The 20,610-nt window shown below is 34.8% G+C and overlaps 1 protein-coding gene across 3 annotated transcripts; it reads left to right on the forward strand.

Moving 5' to 3' along the window:
* Positions 1–1,212: 1,212 nt before the first annotated feature.
* Positions 1,213–20,468, forward strand: LOC123528612 (uncharacterized). 3 transcript variants are annotated; one of them, XM_045308455.2, is made up of 7 exons: positions 1,213–1,273; positions 3,308–3,437; positions 4,591–4,682; positions 5,856–6,005; positions 11,631–11,769; positions 13,452–13,850; positions 15,812–20,468. In XM_045308455.2, the coding sequence occupies exons 2-7, from the start codon at positions 3,341–3,343 to the stop codon at positions 17,032–17,034; spliced, it is 2,100 nt and encodes a 699-aa protein (XP_045164390.1). In that variant the 5' UTR covers positions 1,213–1,273; positions 3,308–3,340; the 3' UTR covers positions 17,035–20,468. The 3 variants fall into 3 exon arrangements, with proteins under 3 accessions (XP_045164390.1, XP_045164392.1, XP_045164391.1); XM_045308457.2 differs by having other exon boundaries at positions 13,452–13,652; XM_045308456.2 differs by having other exon boundaries at positions 1,230–1,283.
* Positions 20,469–20,610: the final 142 nt, after the last annotated feature.

A 20,610-nucleotide genomic window follows, 5' to 3' on the forward strand; every position in this document is an offset into this window, starting at 1 on the left:
ATCTGATTTTGTTCTATACTGAAAACGATGCACTAAGGCAAATTTTCTGGAGAAGAGTACATGAATTATTACCAAACGAACTGTTTGTGACATTTTCGAAAACAAATACTTGAAATGCTTTCTGACTTCCCAATTATGAGTAGCAGTGACTCTCAAAGAACTTCCTGCTATAAAATAGTTTTACTCATCATCTCACAAAATCTTTGACTTTCCAGGTACCTTTTACTCAAGGCAATACATTAAAAACATAATATAGACAGTATTCATAAATATGTATCATAGATAACTCTGTTGGAATGACATGTGTGTCACACAGTATCAAGTTTTGAAATATTGTGAAACATCCTTAAAGAATCATATGCATTGTAGTTCTATAGTGCCTAACTTATCTTATGTAAACATATTTTTTTTTGCTATATTGTTATGATAAAATCTTTATATGACACAATTCGTTTTTGATCTTTTGTTTTCGCTATAAGACAAATAAGACACTGATCATTACTTATGAATAATTATACTTTGAGTCTATCATTGAATTTTACCTTATCAACTATTAGAAGATACAATGTAGTTGATCGGTCTGTTAGCTCAAAATTTTGAAAAATCTTCTTGGTACACAATTGTTACGGATGCTACCTTGACATCACAAGAACCATTATTATGATAGTTTACATTGAAAATATTAATTCTTGCCAACATTAAGCATGTATTTCCAAACATAGGAACATATATAAATATCAATTTTCATATTACCTTGTAATAAAGAATCTAAAATGCTTTGTTTAATTTTCGTTACGGATGTTATTGTACAAGATGTTTTTTGAAAACTTTTTATTTCGACAAAACTGTTCGTACTGTGTACTAACGTTTATATAGAGAATTATGTTGTTCTTGGTATACGGGCTTACTTGACTCCCATAAGCGACGTCAGGCGTTCTAAGATAAAAGTCATGAAACTTTAAAAAGTGAATTTTGTGAGTACCAATGGTATGGCAGTCCATCACTCATATTGGTTTGTTTTAAAAAATCCAACTATTTACATATCTGACAAAACTGTTTTAGTGTAGAATGACCGGTTGGGATTTTCTGATTCAGATTGTTTTAGGATATTTGCTATGTCGACAAGACCAGAGCAATAATTTGTTTTCAGTCGCTTTGAAATGAAATATGCAAACCATTTCTCCGGTTTGAATACTTTGAGTACTTTGATGAATTTTGTTTATGGACTAGGTTCCCTCAATTTTGAAACAAAAATGGCGAATACGGAAGTCAGGTAATTTCAGGTGTGATAAATATTTTGTACAATTCAAAGTTGACCTCAAATTCAAAATATATTTTGCGTAGACGTTATCACCACTGATTTTATTCGCATTGTTTGTTTCATTTGAATCGAATATCATTGTAATCATGTATGTTATAATTTGTTGACCTGCTTTCCGTTGTTTTCGCAGTTATTCAATTGTTCGTGAATCATAATACATTTTCTAACACGAATTCTCTTTAAATAGAGGTAATTTAAAGTGAAACGTCTTCTTAAATTTACTCAAAAGTATGTGTCTTAAAAAGTTATTTGTGTCCAGAAATCATGATTAAGCTAAATAAGCACTGGTCAGGGCGGTCAAAATTCATAGCCAAGTGCTACAGCCCCTCTCGGTAAAAGTTCTGTATATTGACATAAGGGTGATAAGACTGTGCTAGGGAACAATGTTCCTTTTTAGAAATTTTATTGATTGATATTTTTAAATGTCAGGCCAGTCTGAACCCAAACATAGGACAGGTGCTATGGTCTTAACTTGTAAAATCTAGACTATATGACTGTGAAGATAAATTATGTTATTTTTAAAAAACAAACAAACAAACAAAAACCAAAATAACTTGTTTGTACTATATAAATGTAACGCCAGTCTAATTCAAGCAATGGATACTGTGCCCAAACACGCAATTGATAGTACATACACAAGTATATATAACACACCATTATAAGGAATTTTAACTGTAAATAGTAGTAATATAATATATGACAGAATGTATATACCAATATTATGACAATTAAATGGAATAGAATAAATATAAAGATAATTCATGATAACCAAAATTAAGATAATTTAGTACCAATTCGGGAAAACAAATACAAATGGGCCTAAGAAGCGACAACGCTTAACATCTAATGATGTTCCGGGCATCTACTCTACATGAACTACATGAATGATTATAAGAATTGAATTCTGCATAAGCTAAATTTATAAACGGTAGGCCTATATAAATTATAATTTTTCAGATAATCTGTAAATTTACAGATTTTTCAATCTATAGATTTACAGAAGAATTTAAAAAGTTGAAAACAATTCTCCAAGGCCATAATTGTAAATACAGTTAGGGCCGGGACAAAAATTTAGGGTACGTAGGTTGGAATACCGGAAACTTTTTTTTAGGCCGTAAAACAATCTGTTTAATTTTATGGACTGACATAAATTGGAAAAACATTTGTTTATCAGATGACTTTTATTCAAATTTAGAGTATTCATGAAACTTTTAGTTGAGTTTAAGGTCAGAAATATTTTTGTAGTACAGATAATTAGGCAATGAGTACCACTATATGCTAGTCTGTCCCTTTTTCACCCAATTCTAGAAGATTTATTTACCAAGACGTTTTTATTCAAGGCCCAGTACACTATTATTTAAATAATTGTTGAATGCAGACTTGATCAAAATCGTAAAACATATTGCTAGGTTTGTTAAAATTATACTTAACCACTTCAGACGAAACTAATAATACAATGTATGTCGTTTACATACAAAAAATATATGGCAAAAAAGTTGTTACTCACGACTGCAAAATAAGCCTGTCAAACCGACAAGATATGTCACATTTTGACTCAGTGTCTAATGCTATTTTTCCATTCATTAAATTTCCAGCTGAATGACTCCGACAGACAGTTTTCCCACGCTACTTACTCATTATAGAATATTTGCATAATTGCACGAGGAAAGCAAGCGACTCTTTGTTGTATGACTTGATAAAGTTTAAAAGTCATATGTTTAAAAGTTTGTTGATTTTATTGCACAAGTTTATAACTTCTACCATTTTTGATATATCGCGATTTTGTGAACATTTATAAGATTTCACACCTATATGGAAGTATAACACTGTCCCCCATGTACATTACCAGATGATTGTATTTACTAGAACTTTTTCTGTCATGTTGTTCCTTAGTACATGAGCCTGATAATATACAGCAGCTATTAGTAAGCAAATAAAATTACAAAATTATTTATAAACAGTTGTCACTTTTTTGCTTTTCTTCAGGTGACGTTTTCATGATGTAAAAGCAGCAGTAAAATGAAGGTTTTAGTACTTTTGGTGGTTGCAGTGGTGGTGTTTGGAGATTTTGTGCACTGCCAAATTAATAGTATTCCTGGTGCTGGAAAAACTACGTGTATGTAATAAAATATGTTTTAACTAAAAAATAGTGGGGGGAAAATCTGATACAGAATTATACTTAAATAAACACACAGTTAACTTAGGCATTTTGTTGTATCTCATAATTATTTTTTAGAACATAACAATAGGTTTTATTATCTTGCATGGTATGAGCTAAAATAACTTCTGCAAGACTAGGATTTTTGTTTGTTTCAGTGTAACAGGGCTCCAGATAATTTTTTTGGCCTATGAGTATTTACTCATCATAATTTTTGTGAATGAGTAAAATGGTAAAGTCTGAAATTTACTAGGAGTAATTTTACTCCTGAAAATTTGTAAATGTGAAAAAAAAGAAAACGGTTTTATAACATATTTATTAATTTGGTGTAACACCCATGAATTTGTTTGCAGTTCAGTTTCAATTCAGCATTCAAGTTTTTGCTTTTTGTTCTCCCTTGGCTTACTTTGGCTTAAAACACCGCTACTGAATCCAATAGAATACTCAATATAGCTTTAATATGTTTTAATGATCGTTCTTGTTGGTTTAAAGATGCGTAGTGTTTGTTCACTTTTTACAATCTTAGAAAGAGACATTTTGTTGTTTACTCTACACCGGAGGTTGATATTTTAAATCGACACCGCTTTAAAATACACTATCGTACCGTCAATATTGTTTCCCAACTATTTGATTTACGAATGCATTGGGTATATAATATAGTTTAACTTATAAAGTACCATTCAATGCGTGTGTACGTTCTGTGTGGGAGAATTACTGCTGACTGTGCTTTGTTACGTAAAGCCTTTAGATGATTCAGATTTTGTTTACGCTAGTAAAAAGTCATTGCAGGAGTTTCTGTAATATCTTATACGTTTTTATACACTTAAAAATGATCGCACATGCGTATATGCATTATTTCAAAGCGTAATTTACGCTAATACGCATCTTATCTGGAGCCCTGAGTGTAAGCTTGAATATCTTTCACGAGTGGACACCAGATGCAGTATTTTTACGAGTAGCATAGATATGAATAAATATATCACACTAAACACTAGTCAGGGTATCAGTCACAACAGAGAATTTAACCAATGTCCATGGCTAGCTATGAAGTCTACCCTGCTGATTTATAACCACTGTTCCACTAACTACAAGTAAAGGCCTTGTTTTTCAGTTTACCTGGACAGATACTCAGACTGTGATGGAAAACCAAGAGAGGTGGGCAGGTCCACGGTGTTTATAAGTGGTACCAGCACAGAATTTCAGGTGAGTCATGCAATTTAGTCTGGTACTGGTAGACTTTGTGTTTTTTTTTACACTTTACGTACCAGTACTGGAAAATAATGCTAGATGACTGGGTCTTATTGTGATTTTTATCTGTTTTTAAAATTTCTTAAGTGAAGAGTTATTACTGATCATGATATCCTTACTGTTGCTTTTAAATCAGCATTTCTTTGTGTTGTGAATTTCTTTAAAGATTTTCTTTAACAGACTCCTTTAGACAATAATTTTTAGCTCAACTGAACATGAAGTGCTTATAGTGAGCTTTTAGGATCATTGATTTTCCGTCATCAACACTTTTTATAGAACATTTCCTCCTAAACCATTGTACCTATTTCAACCAAGCTTCACAGGAATGTTCCTTGGGTGTTCCCCTTTCAGATTCCTTCAACTTTAGGTCATCCATGCTGAATTCAGGCTGTCATGGCAACTGAAAGGAAAAACTTTGAAAATCTTCTCAGAAACTGATGGAACAATTAGAAAATACTTTGACAGAAATGATCCTTGGATGACCCTCTACCGAATTCCTTCAACTTATGCTGCTTCATCAAACAAAATGGCCCCTAGGGCAAGGGGCTAGTTTTCCCTATATTGGTATACTTTACAGAGAAGTACCTTAAGTGACCTTCTACCAAATTTCTTCAAATAATTCTATTTTGTTAAAAAATAGTGCTAGAATACTGTATTTTGTTATATCCCTACCAAACAAGTTCATGGGACTTTGCCCAATCTGTCCTTGTGTCCACCATGAAACATTTAATTCCCTAAATTTGATTCAGCATTGTAACTAAACTGCAGGGAGTTAGATATAACTTTATACAATGATAGATTGAAATTTAAGGAGGTGAAATGTGCACAAGAACCATAACTCTTGTCTTTAGAGAGAGACAGAGAGCGATATTGTGGGGGTATTAGTCACTTTCAATCATAACTCTAGTTACAAATCTTAACAGAATCAACAGGCCATGTTTCATGGTTCTAAACAGCAAAAATCAAAAGCTGGGCTGTAAAATTTCAAAGTTAACAAACTGCATCCCAAGGTTTGTTCCATTGTCAAGGAAAGACTAAATTGCACATATTCCAGTTTGTGACAACATGTAATCTTGAATATCTTATAGGTCATCATAATTCATCATTTTTATATGTCTTTTTTTGCAGGGTCAACCTGTGACTTCATGTAGTATCACTCTAAACACAGAAAACATAAGAGAACCATATAGATTCAAACTTCAGGTACTTGAAGTACGCATTGACGATCCTGGTGTATATTTCTATATCTATGATGGCGAGTTTCAAGGAAAACTTCTGGTAAGATTCAAATTTATTCACTTTGAGCAGTAATCAGCTGCTTATTAATCTGAATGACACAGGTTTGAAACCTCACTTGGGCTAGTCACATCACATGAGAGTGATTATATAAACAAGCCAACATAAATTGATAAAAAAAATGTTGACTTAGTATCAGTAATTGTTATGCAGAAGAAAATGTACTTGTATATCATTGAAAATTTTGACTGAGAGTTTTTAGTTCGACTATTCATAGAATAGTAGAGCTATTGGACTCGCCCATGCGTCGGGGTCCGCGTCTGTGCCCGCGTCCGCGTCCCGATTTGGTTAAGTTTTTGTATGTAAGCTGGTATCTCAGCAACCACTTGTGGGAATGGATTGAAACTTCACACATTTATTCACTGTGATAAACTGACTTACATTGCACTGGTTCCATAACTCTGTTTTGCTTTTTTACAAAATTATGCCCCTTTTTGTGCCCCCCCATGAGTGGTGGGGGCATATAGATTTGGTCTTGTCCGTCCTTCCGTCCGTCCGTCCGAAGTTCGTGATGCGCCTAGCTCCAAAAGTATTTGATACAAATTGATGAAACCTTGCACGAGTGTTTATCATGATATGAACTTGCGCACCTCCTATTTTTCGTCTGGCTCCGCCCCCTATTTTCAGAGTTATGGCCCCTGAAATAGTCAAAAATGCACTTTTCACCTTGTGACACGCCTAGCTCAAAAAGTATTCGATATAAATTGATGAAACCTTGCATGAGTGTTTATCATGATATGAACTTGCGCACCTCCTATTTTTAGCTCGACTATTCGAAGAATAGTCTAGCTATTCTACTCACCCTGGCGTCGGCGTCGGCGTCACACCTTGGTTAAGTTTTTGCATGCAAGTACATACAGCCATCAATTAAAGGCATATAGCTTTGAAACTTATTTTTTCTTTTTCTAGGTCAATAACCAACCTCTCTGGGTCAAGTCCCATAACTCTGACATGTATTTTGAGCAAATTATGCCCCCTTTTGGACTTAGAAAATTTTGGTTAAAGTTTTACATGCAAGTTACTATCTCCAAAACTAATGCAGATATTGATTTGAAACTTCACATGTGTCTTCGGGGTTATAAAACTAGTTGATAGCAGCAAGTCCCATAACTCTGACTTTCATTTTGGCCAAATTATGCCCCCTTTTGGACTTAGAAAATTCTGGTTAAAGTTTTGCGTGCAAGTACATACAGCTATTTCTAAAAGGCATATAGATTTGAAACTTATTTTTTCTTTTTCTAGATCAATTACCAACCTCATTGGGTCAAGACCCATAACTCTGACATGTATTTTGAGCAAATTATGCCCCCTTTTAGACTTAGAAAATTTTGGTTAAAGTTTTACATGCAAGTTACTATCTCCAAAACTAATGCAGATATTGATTTGAAACTTCACATGTGTCTTCGGGGTTATAAATCTAGTTGATAGCAGCAAGTCCCATAACTCTGATCTTCATTTTGGCCAAATTATGCCCCCTTTTGGACTTAGAAAATTCTGGTTAAAGTTTTGCGTGCAAGTACATACAGCTATTTCTAAAAGGCATATAGATTTGAAACTTATTTTTTCTTTTTCTAGATCAATTACCGACCTCACTGGGTCAAGTCCCATAACTCTGACATATTTTTTCAGCAAATTATGCCCCCTTTTAGACTTAGAAAATTTTGGTTAAAGTTTTACATGCAAGTTATTATCTCCAAAACTAATGCAGATATTGATTTGAAACTTCACATGTGTCTTCGGGGTTATAAAACTAGTTGATAGCAGCAAGTCCCATAACTCTGACCTTCATTTTGGCCAAATTATGTCCCCTTTTGGACTTAGAAAATTCTGGTTAAAGTTTTGCGTGCAAGTACATACAGCTATTTCTAAAAGGCATATAGATTTGAAACTTATTTTTTCTTTTTCTAGATCAATTACCAACCTCATTGGGTCAAGACCCATAACTCTGACATGTATTTTGAGCAAATTATGCCCCCTTTTAGACTTAGAAAATTTTGGTTAATGTTTTACATGCAAGTTACTATCTCCAAAACTAATGCAGATATTGATTTGAAACTTCACATGTGTCTTCGGGGTTATAAATCTAGTTGATAGCAGCAAGTCCCATAACTGATAGGCATTTTGGTCAAATTATTCCCCCTTTTGAACTTAAAACTCTTTTGATATTTAACCTTTTTGGGTAATATTTTCCTGCTTCTGGGACAATATTTCGAATAGTCGAGCTTGGCTGTCTTACGGACAGCTCTTGTTCATCTGGCTTTGCCCCCTATTTTCAGAGTTATGGCCCCTGAAATAGTAAAAAATGCGCATTTTCACCTTGTGACACGCCTAGCTCAAAAAGCGTTTGATATAGATTCATGAAACCTTGCATGAGTCTTAATCATGATATGAACTTGCGCACCTCCTATTTTTCATTTGGGTCGGCCCCCTATTTTCAGAGTTATGGCCCCTGAAATAGTCAAAAATGCACATTTTCACCTTGTGACATGCCTAGCTCAAAAAGTATTTGATATAGATTCATGAAAAACTTGCATGAGTCCTAATCATGATATGAACTTGCGCACCTCCTATTTTTAGCTCGACTATTCAAAGAATAGGGGAGCTATCCTACTCGCCCCGGCGTCGGCGTGAGCGTCACACAAATGTTAAAGTTTGCGTACCACCCCAAATACTTTCAAAGTCCATTGAGATATTGCTTTCATATTTTGCATACTTGTTTACCATCATGACCCCAGTCTGTAAAAAGGAGGAGGCAACTCTATCAAGCATTTTGACTGAATTATGGCCCCTTTTCGACTTAAAATAAATGTTAAAGTTTGCGTACCACCCCAAATATTTTCAAAGTCCATTAAGATATTGCTTTCATATTTTGCATACTTGTTTACCATCATGACCCCAGTCTGTAAAAAGGAGGAGGCAACTCTGTCAAGCATTTTGACTGAATTATGGCCCCTTTTCGACTTAGAATAAATGTTAAAGTTTGCGTACCACCCCAAATATTTTCAAAGTCCATTAAGATATTGCTTTTATATTTTGCATACTTGTTTACCATCATGACCCCAGTCTGTAAAAAGGAGGAGGCAACTCTGTCAAACATTTTGACTGAATTATGGCCCCTTTTCGACATAGAATAAATGTTAAAGTTTGCGTACCACTCCAAATATTTTCAAAGTCCATTGAGATATTGCTTTCATATTTTGCATACTTGTTTACCATCATGACCCCAGTCTGTAAAAAGGAGGAGACAACTCTGTCAAGCATTTTGACTGAATTATGGCCCCTTTTCGACTTAGAATGAATGTTAAAGTTTGCGTACCACCCCAAATATTTTCAAAGTCCATTGAGATATTGCTTTCATATTTTGCATACTTGTTTACCATCATGACCCCAGTCTGTGAAAAGGAGGAGGCAACTCTGTCAAGCATTTTGACTGAATTATGGCCCCTTTTCGACTTAGAATATGCTTATTGTAATGTTTAAGTTTTTCTCATTGCTTATTTTATACTATCAAGCACTGAGAATAGTCGAGCGCGCTGTCCACTGACAGCTCTTGTTCATTTGGGTCCGCCCCCTATTTTTAGAGTTATGGCCCCTGAAATAGTCAAAAATACACATTTACACCTTGTGATGCACCTAGCTCAAAAAGTATTTAATATAAATGGTTGAAAACTTGCATAAGTCTTTATCATGATATAAACTTGCACACCTCTAATTTTTTGGCTGGCTCCACCCCCTATTTTTAAAGTTATGGCCCCTGAAATAGTAAAAAAAATGCACTTTTTCACCTAATTATGTGCCTAGCTCAAAAAGTATCAGATCTAAATTCAGGAAACCTTGCTGGAGTCTTTATCGTGATGTGAACTTGCACACTTGGCATTCCTCTTGAGAATCTTAGCTCTTATTACAGAGTTATGGCTCGTGAAATAACCAAAATAGTGGATTTTTTGTTTGTGATGCTCATAGCTCAAAAAGTAAAGGGCCTAGAATAATGAATCCTTTTCATAAAATGATTGTTGAGGCTATACCCCATTAAGACTGCAAACATTTGAATTATTGGCTCTCATTTATGACAAATGTACCAGTGGGGGGCACACCCTGTGTCCTACAGACACATTCTAGTTTGACTTAGAAATTTTTGGTTAAGGTTTTGTATGTAAGCTGGTATCTCAGTAACCACTTGTGGGAATGGATTGAAACTTCACACACTTACTTACTGTGATAAACTGACTTACATTGCACAGGTTCCATAACTCTATTTTGCTTTTTTACAAAATTATGCCCCATTTTTTACTTAGAATTTTTTGGTTAAGGTTTTGTATGTAAGCTGGTATCTCAGTACCGGTACTCACTAATTGGAATGGATTGAAACTTCACACACTTGTTCACTGTCATGATCTGACATGCACAAAGCAGGTCCCATAACTTTATTTTGCCTTTTTACAAAATTATGCACCTTTTTCAACATAGAAATTTTTGGTTAAGTTTTTGTGTGTAAGCTGGTATCTCAGTATCCACTAATGGGAAAGGATTGAAACTTCACACACTTGTTCACTGTCATGATCTGACATGCAGTGCAAAGGGTCAATAACTCAACTTTGCATTTTACAAAATTATGCCCCTTAGGAGTTTTGGGTTAAATTCTTATATGTAAGCTGGTATCTCAGTACCCACTAATGGGAATGGATTGAAACTTCACACACTTGTCCACTGTCATGAGCTGATAAGCACTACGCAGGTTCCATAACCCTATTTTGCTTTTTTACAAAATTATGCCCCTTTTTCGACTTTCGTATTCATTCAATCAACAAGGCTGTTGAATAGTCGAGCATTGCTGTCCTCCGACAGCTCTTGTTAATATTAATCTAACAATTTAACCAAAAGATTAGACTATTTTTAAGAAGTTGAGTAGTGAGTATGTATTTCAAATTAACAATATTTATCTTCATACTAGTATCTAAGATTTGACTTTGTAAAGTGTTCTCAAACTTTGCTGAGAATGCTTTTCTGACAGAATGAGTTTATAAAACTGAGTTATGTTTATAAAACTGAGTTATGAGACCTTTCTCAAAATGCTGCGCTTCTATTGGTCAGTTTAAACTGAGAGCTCAGAAACAGTCGAATAAAAGACTAGGACCCTGATTATGAAAATTCTCCATTTGGATTATTGTTTCATATAACTGGGACATACAAATAAAAGCTTTATGGGACTTATATGAATTTTAGAATACTGTGAAATTGTAAATATTTGTGGGGGACTAATATTCACGGTTGAGTAAATCCACAAATTTTTATCCCAATGAAGCAGTAAAACGATCATTTAACTTCTGTTCAAAGGCCAAATCCACGAAATTATATTTAGTAAAAAAAAATAGTAATTTTGGTCAAAGCCATAGAAATTTGTCCCTGTGAAATTAAATGATTCCACAGTATCTTTTACTGGTACACTTTATTCAAGTATCTTACTTTTGGGTGATTATGATGTAATGTCTTCCTAAATGTTAATACATATTTTGCCCTTTAGCAAGGAAGGACATGGGTCAAAGCACCTTTCTGATTTTTTTCCGAGGATGTAACACTGATGTCACCATTCGTATCTCCGTTTTTCAGAGATCGTTCAGTAAACAAGACCAGAAACCTTCAGATCTCAATTTTATATTCACCTCGGGACAGTTGGTAACATTTCGTATGACCAGAGGAGAACTGGATAGAAACTATGACATTCGAGTCGTAGTGGAGCCTATACCATGTGAGTACACCTTTTAATGGTTTAAATAAGCTATAAAATTTACAGTAATACAATACCTCTTCAAAGGACAGCTTTAGTTTGAAGGGCTTATATACCCCTTGTAAATATCATAAGGGCAGGTTAAAATTTCTATTCCATTGTGTTTCAAGAGTGAGATTAACTTTAAAGGGACATGCCACCAGATTTTAGACAGTTTATATGCCCCCTGAGGTGTGCATATTAAAATCGCACTGTCCGTCCATGTGCACGTCTGTCAGTGAAAATTCTTGTCTGGGCTGTAACTCTGCCATCAATGAAGGGATTTTGAAATAACTTGGCAGAAATGTTCACCATAATGAGACGACGTGTCATGCGCAAGACGCAGACCTCTAGCTCCAAAATCAAGGTCACAGAGGTAAAAGTTAACAGGGTCTGTTTCATGTCTGTCCATAACTGCCATCCATGAAGGGATTTTGAAATAACTTGGCATAAATGTTGATCATAATGAGACGACATGTCATGCACAAGACCCAGACCCCTAGCTCCAAGGTCAGTGTCCCACTTAGAAGTCAAAGGTTAACAGCGTCTTTTTCATGTCCGGTTAATAACTCTGCCATTGATGAAGGGATTTGAAAATTACTTTGCATAAATGTTCCCTATATTGAGATGACTTGTCATGTGCTAGACCCAGACTCCTAGCTCCAAGGCCAAGGTCACACTTAGAAGTCAAAGGTGTTTCTTGTCTGGTCAATAACTCTGCCATTTATCAAGGGATTTGAAAATAATTTGACACAAATTTTAACCATATTGAGAAGGTGTGTCACACTTATGACCCGGGTCTCTTGTGTCAAGGTCAAGGTCACGAAATGATGTGTGCTTTTTTTTGCGCAGACAACTGTAGCATTCATGGGCATGCTTCTGGGGGCATTAGTCACCAATAGTGACAGCTCTTGTTTCTAAATTCAGAGAGTGCTAGCTTCTATTGATGAAATGAAATCTATTTGGCAGATTTATTTATAACATACTTGTACAGTATGTAAAATAATGAAGTAAAGCTATTGTGTTAGGGTAGTTATGCAGCAAAATTTGAAGTACCGGTAGGAGAGAACTTCCCATCATACTCCTTAAATACAAATTGTTAATGATATTGATGATTTTTCAGTCTGTAAAATATAAAAGTTTTTATACGGTGATTCACATCTGAATATGTTCCTTTTTAAGGTAAAGACTACCTTTGTTTGCAGATTTGTTTAAATATGTTGATGAAAAGTATCATTCTTTGAAAACATTTAGCTTCGTGGGCATGAAATTTCATGGTTTTGCCCTTTTGGCTATTTCTTGGGGATATGAATTTGTGGATTTAAAATTTTTAACATAAAATGAATTGGCATTTTTTTTTTGTTCATTGGCATTTAATTTCATGGATTGATTAAAGCGTGAAATCGACACAAATCAGACACCCACAAACATTTATGATTTCGCAGTAATGTCTATTTTATTGCACAGGAGGTTTTTGTTACATGTTTAATATATTTATCATCTGACATGATGATTGGTAGCAAGAATTTTGTACAGTTGGACTGCACTCCACTACAGTATTTTCATCTTTCTGTGTGAGAGAGAGCAAACTAAGACGTAATTGTCACATGATTTGTTGAAATAAACAGTTTACTAAATTTATTTTTATTTTGCTTTCTTTCCAGCTGGTACTGTGGACTGCAACTACGGTAGTGAACACAATTGTGATGAATATGGTTACAACTATCGTCTGCTCGGAACTAAAGAAATCGCAGGCATTATCGCTGGATGTTTTGCTTTGGTGTTTGTTATCGTTGTCATTGTCGTCTGCTGCTGTTACAGAAAGCAACGAGGAATCAGCCAAAAATGGAAGGAGGAAAAATTAGGTCACGTAAACACTGCTGCAAGTGTACATAGTTTAAACGGAAAAGTTCCTAATAGCCATGGGCCATATAGTAAAAAACCATGGACATCAGAAAGTTCAAAACATGGGTTTGCAAGTATTCGTAGGTCACCAAATCTACCAAGGGCAAAGATTGCACGATCTCAACGTACCCTGGCCAGTGATAGCTCAATGTTTGATAGTAAGTCTTTGCTGTTGAAATGTTCATTTTGTGATCTTTATGAGTTGATATTACAAGTTAGACTAGAATCCCCCTTGTAGTTCAGGGTCCATATTCATCAGTATTTTACTGTAAAAATTCATATAAAATGCACTCAGTTGTTTCAGTCTAAAACCTTTTCCTGTCAATTTTATTGACATTGATTTTTAATTTCATATGTTGACTTGAGGTGCAATTACTGCAAAGTTTTCTCCTTGCAGTAGTTGTTTATGGAAATTAATATATTTATAACTGAAAACTCATCTGTATCAAGTTCCAGCAATATCAGTCAGTATGTTGACAGAAAACAGACAATGCATAAAATAAAGTTTGTGCTTTTAAAGATAATGGGTAATTGCGGTCTTTGATAAATATGGGCCCAGAGTAAATTATGTTGACATTTTTGTCAGCATTGCATGTTATATTTTGCTTTTTAGATGCATGAATTGTGTGTAGAAGTGCTTTTGTGGGATATTTTATATAAAAAAAAGAGCAAATGTCACAAGATGTTCTTTTCAACAATGAAAGCTTACTGTGAGGTGTCAATTTTCAAATCACTGAATTTGATCTGTCCCACTGACTGACCTGCCCCACTGCTTTTTGCCGTTGAGAACAAAGTGTGCATAATCTTTATTCCTAATACTGCATCTGGCTTAAGGAAGGTTGGTGTTTCTACCCAGGTGCTTACCAGTGCCTGAAAGTATATGGTCAGAAGAGCACCAGTCCTGAGGTCCTCCTCACCATAAAAGTAGAAAAAATTCTTGTATGGATTGAACTGTGCTGGCATGACTTAAACATCTAAACAAACACTGAACATTTTGTTCCTTCTATTGGGTTTTTTCATTTATTTACATAATGTTGGTAATTTCTGTTGTCATAAAACCTGTATGGTACAGGTATTAAAAAAAAAATTCTGTGTTTGAAATTGACACCTATATAGTTGATACTGCAAAAATACTGGTTTGTTGAACAAGAAGAAAATTGGGGCTTTGGTTTAAAACAACACTTTACCTGTTGGTATCAGGAAGGTGAAAGTGATCCATTTGTTCTCTTAAGGTGAAATTTACTCTACCTTTTATGCCTCCGAAGGTTGGCATATTAAAATTGCACTGTCTGTGTCTGTGCGTCTGTCCATGTAAATTCTTGTCCGGGCTGTAACTCTGCCATCCATTAAGGGATTTTGAAATAACTTGGCATAAATTTTCACCATAATGAGACGAAGTGTCCTGCGCAAGACCCAGACCCCTAGCTCCAAGGTCAAGGTCACACTTAGAAGTCAAAGGTTAACAGGGTCTGTTTTGTGTCCGGTCCATAACTCTGCCATTGATGAAGGGATTTTGAAATTACTTGTTAGCACTCTAGAGGTCATATTTCTACCTGATCTATGGAAAACAAATTAGAATGTTTGTCTTTACGATATGGTGGTCATGCTTGAAACTGGGTCTTCTGGGGTCAAAAAGAAGGTCACTTGGTCAAATCATAGAAAAACTGTGCACTGTATAAACACAGTAGAGACCACATGTATGCTCTGATTTCTTGAAATTTTGTCAAAATATTTGTCATGAAATCTAGCTCAGAATGGAAAAATCTAGCTCACTAGGTTATTTAATGGAAAACATAAACATATAGAAATCACAATTTGAATGAATCTTCATAAAACTTTCCTTGTTTATCAAGCTTTTTAAGCATTGACTTAAATCATTGACTTAAATCTATTGTCTGATGCTGTTTAACTTATTACAACAAGTAAAACAAACACAGGAAAATAGTTCATATTTGACATTCAAATTTGAATATTGCATTTGAATTCATTTGACTGGTATGTACAAAGTCAGTTCTAAGCAGGGAGTGTGAAAAAAACAAAATACAGTATGTAAAATGTATATGCTTTCTACAGAATTACTTGAAATTTTGTGCATAATGGTTTTTTTTGTTGTTTATAGGTAATGCAAGTTTGCCTGTTAAAAGGCCTCTTCCACCTCCAAATGTTAATTCAAACCCTAGAGGAACCTCTGAACGAAGCGGAAGAAGGTATCGAGAGAAATACGATAGATATGAAGATGACAGATCATTCGACAGATCTTTTAGTACAGCGACTAAAAATTTCAGTGAAAGAAACTATGTACCTCCCACTTATCGGGAAGCCATGAGACATGACTCGGAATCATCAGTTGATGAACATACTTTTGTCGGAGCTGACGATTCAGGTCAGCAGTCTGTTTTTGTTGAGCGTGTTATGATGCCAAGTGCTCATGCTAATAAAAAGACTTCGCCTCAAGTGTTAAGAGCACAGCGTGCTCGTCCCCCACCTGATCAGGATGAGGAATATGACTCAATAGAACCAAAGAAAAAATCTAAGGCGCTTTTAGTTGACAAGGGGGCGGGGTCAGAGGAGGAGACTGATGAGTCTGACACTGAAAATGAATCTGAGGAGGAGTCATCAGAAGAGGAATCGGAGGCGGAGTCAGAGGAAAGTGCAAAAGAGGACAAACCAGATGCTGTGTATTCTCAACCTAATAAGATAAAAAATAAAGCAGGAGATGCTCCTGCAGCCCCTCCAGCCCCTCAGCCAGTTGGTTTTAGACCTCCAGCTGCCTCCCAGCCACAACAGTTTCAGGGACAACCTTATCCAGGTTATGTACCCCAAGGTGTTCACCAGCCCCAACCTCGATATGGATATCCTGGTCAGCCGCAACCATATCCACAAGGTCAGCCCCAGTACCCTCAAGGTCAGTCCCAATACCCACAAGGTCAGCCTCGATACCCCCAAGGTCAACCCCAATTCCCTCAAGGTCATTTGCCACATGTCCAACAGCCAAATCCATCCCAGCCTAATGCTTATCATCAGGCCAATTTTACAGTGCCTCTTCAACAATCTGGAACCCAAGCAGGACCTCAGTACCCTGCACAGACCCAACCTCAGTCCAGTAGAAATAGAGACCGCAAATCAAATAGAGATCCTAAAGGTCAAGTGCCTCCAAGTAATCCTCCAGTGTATTCATATCTTGTAAATAGAGGATATAAACCAATTGATGGGAGATATTCTCCAGTGAGCACTTCCACAGGGGCAAGTAATTTATCAGGGGACAGAAATTTGTTAAATGAGGACTCAGATTTTTCTGCAAATCTCGGCAGTGGGGTTGAACTTATGAAGCGCAAAAATTGATTTTTTAAAAACTGTTCTCTATTCATATCAAAACTCACTTGGTTTACTAGTATCTTGCAAAATGATTTTCATACTTGTGCTGTAACTTTCAAAGTTAAGCACTAGTTAGATTTGTGTTTTGCTCCGTATATGCAAAAGGCAAAATTATGGAAAGCTACCTTTGTTATAAGTTATCAGTTTTTCTTATTTTTTTTTTTCATGTCGTCTGCAATGATCGTTAATAATGATTGAAGTTAAATGAATCTTTAAAAACAGCTCATTCTCAGGAAATTGTCAGACAAGATCATTCCAGGCCTATATTATACATACTGGTAAAAATTTATACATTTGATAAGAAGATTCTTAGAAGGCATAGAAAGCAACCAAGTAAAATAATACCAGACTTGCTTGGATGAAATATACAACACCACTCGCACCCAAGCACTGGCTTAAGTGGAATTCTATTATAAAGCAAAAACCAAAAATAGTGATGATAATGAGTTAGCCTGGCTCCCCGGCTGCATGGTTAATTTTTAAATACGGTACTTCTTTTTTAGTAAATTTTAAGCCTCGTAAATAGCACATTTTATTTTATGGTTAAACCATACACCTATGTTCGGAGTCAGGGGCACCATAAAAAATGTCAGTATAGAAACAGCTTGCTGGAGTTACTTCCTCTGTTAATGATAAGAAATATGACAAAACAAACATAGGGATGGGAGCCAGTCTAATAATGAGTATAATTGAACAGATTGAGATATAATTGGCAGTCTGACTGTTTTCATTAAGTTTGTTGGCTTTTTTTTTGTAAAGTAGTACATATAGTAATTTGTTATACGCCCGAAGGGATGTATTATGTTATACCCCCGGTGTCCGTCTGTCAATTTCGTGTCAACTCTGTAACAGTTCCAGATCCCTTTTTTGTTCACTTACAATATTTTTTTTTAATTACTTCCCTTTTATATTACTATAAATAGCTTATTTTGTAACTTTTATTATTGGCCGTAGGGAAAAACCGAGACCACTTTTCTGTGGTACAACATGGATGGTACCTCCAATTTTTATATGCCCAAAGGGACGTATTATGTTATACCCCCGGTGTCCGTCTGTCCGTCCATCCATCTGTTAGCAATTTCGTGTCCGCTCTGTAACTCTTGAACTTCTTGAAGGATTTCAAAGAAACTTGATACAAATGTTCACCACACCGAGACGACATGCAGAATGCAGAGTGCATGTTTTGGATATCTCGCTTCAAGGTCAAGGTCACACTTAGGGGTCAAAAGTCATATCAGTTTGTTTCTTGTCTGCTCTGTAACTCTTGAAGTGCTTGAAGGATTTCAAAGAAACTTTGCACAAATGTTCATCACACGGAGACGACGTGCAGAGCACATGTTTCAGATGGCTCATCTTAAGGTCAAGGTCACACGGGGGTTAAAGGTCATATATGACTGCTTTGTGTATATTGCTCTGCATTGCAGTGCTATTGTTTTTATTTGGCAGATCCCTTTTTTGTTCACTTACAATAATTTTTTTTTAATTACTTCCGTTTTATGTTACTATAAATAGCTTATTTTGAATTGTTTTTATTATTGGCCATAGGGAAAAACCGAGACCACTTTTCTGTGGTACAAGATGGATGGTACCTCCAAGTTTTAGGTGTATTTTGACATACATATACCTTTACCTGGTAAGGATTTTTTTGCAGACTTAGAATATTTTTTGTGGACTTAGATTTTTTTTTTGGAATTTCTTCCCTCTGTTGTTCCTGTTCTTTGGGCTTCAACAGTCAAGTTCTTTAAATTTTGCTCCCATTTTCTGATGTAACCCTTTGGGCATATATTGCCCCACTTGGCGGAGCTCTTGTTATTTGTATTTTGACATATCTGTACCTGGTAAGGATTTTTTTTGTGGACTTAGAATATTTTTTTTCTTTGGACTTTTGAATTTCTTCCTTTTGTTGTTCCTGTCCTTTGAGCTTCAACAGTCCAGTTCTTTAAATTTTGCTCCCATCCTCTGATATAACCCTTTGATTACACTTAGGGGTCAAAGGTTATACCTTTGGGTGTATATTGCTCTGCATTGCAGTGCTTTTGTTCTTGTTTATTTTAATTTATTGTAGATTCTACATTGATTTATATGTATACATTAATAATCTTAAGATTAAAAACCTTTTCATATCTTTTTAGGTGGTGCATATTGAATTATACTTTATAAGAAATTTTTAATAAAGGCAGTTCTGATAAAATAATAATGAAAGTACTCAAAATTGTCTTTAGTTTTGGAGAAACATAAGAAACATAATAAATGTAACATCTTTTTGTGCTTCTATAACATCCAATGTATGTATAAAAAGTTTGTTCTTTTATGGCCAAATACTAGTGACAGAGTCAGTTTTACTATCTATGTTGAGCTAAATTTGGTTGTTTTTATTCGTTTTTCAAGACACTTTTTCAGAACAGGGTCATTTTGTTGTAAGAATCTGTAAGGTTCACCTTTTATTTTGTTTTAGTTTTTTTTCTTTGAAGTACTTATAGAACTGGATCCTGAATATTATTGGAAGAAGTACAGACACATATTTACGAGATTGGATGTCAATGAAGGTATAATACAGAACTGATTTTCTTCCTGTTTATATTTACTTGTGAAATACAAGCAATATTGTTTTAAAGAATTTATATAGGTATATGGTAAACACAATTCATTGTCAATCTCATGAAGAGTTACGATACCACAGTTTATGTAATGAGGAAGGGGATGCACTTTTTAGCACCTTGACTTTCAAATGACTAAACATTTGCTCTATAAACTGAATTGATTCAATTAATACAAAAGAACTGAATCTATTGTTTTATTTCTATTTCTTCATGTTTTGATGGGCTCATTTCACATAAATAATTGTTGATTTATTTAAGTATGTTTCAAGTATAATTATTTATGTGCAATACATTAATCAGACTAGTTGTTTTATATTCAATAAACTTCAATTTAATTGGATTTTTTTTTAACTTTGATGATTCACTTCTGACAGGAAGTGCAGTGTTTTATGGTCCTTTAACAAATTTTTAAATTGCTAGAAGTGTGGCAAAGTTTTTATAATAGTATTTTGATTTTGTATTTTTAAAGAGTATAACTTGTTAAGAAAGATTTCCCCCAAAAAGAATTGGATTCATATTTGCTTTACTAAAGAGAGACAGGCTGTTCAAGTGTAGAAAAAGCTTAACCATTGTAAAGTATTTTGTACCCACTCAGTGTCCTGACTAACACGTTTTAAGTGGTTGTAATTTTTGTGCTTATCAGTGATTTTGAAACATTCCTTCAGATGTACATATCAGTTTTTTGTTTAAGATTATATTTAGTGATTCATATATATTGTATACATGCACATATCATTTTTAAGAGTTTTGTCTATATACATATGAACATTTCTAATAAAATTAGAAGTAGAATACAAACAAGATTTGTTATCGTTACATGACTGTTTATACAAATTGCTAGTTAACAGTTTATGCTATTAACTGGTCAACAGTTCAACACAGTTTTGTCACCAGGGACTAAAAAATGAGGGAAAAACTCTGAAATTTGTTTCTGATATCATAT

Source organism: Mercenaria mercenaria, chromosome 13 (genome assembly GCF_021730395.1).
Source record: "Mercenaria mercenaria strain notata chromosome 13, MADL_Memer_1, whole genome shotgun sequence".
Taxonomy (NCBI): Eukaryota; Metazoa; Mollusca; class Bivalvia; order Venerida; family Veneridae; genus Mercenaria; species Mercenaria mercenaria.

Bases quoted from the DNA above. Each gene is read 5' to 3' on its own strand.
- LOC123528612 (XM_045308455.2), top strand. From the start codon at position 3,341: ATGAAGGTTTTAGTACTTTTGGTGGTTGCAGTGGTGGTGTTTGGAGAT. The intron at 3,438-4,590 runs GTATGTAATAAA...CTTGTTTTTCAG, and splicing joins TGGTGCTGGAAAAACTACGT to TTTACCTGGACAGATACTCA. The intron at 6,006-11,630 runs GTAAGATTCAAA...TCCGTTTTTCAG, and splicing joins AGTTTCAAGGAAAACTTCTG to AGATCGTTCAGTAAACAAGA.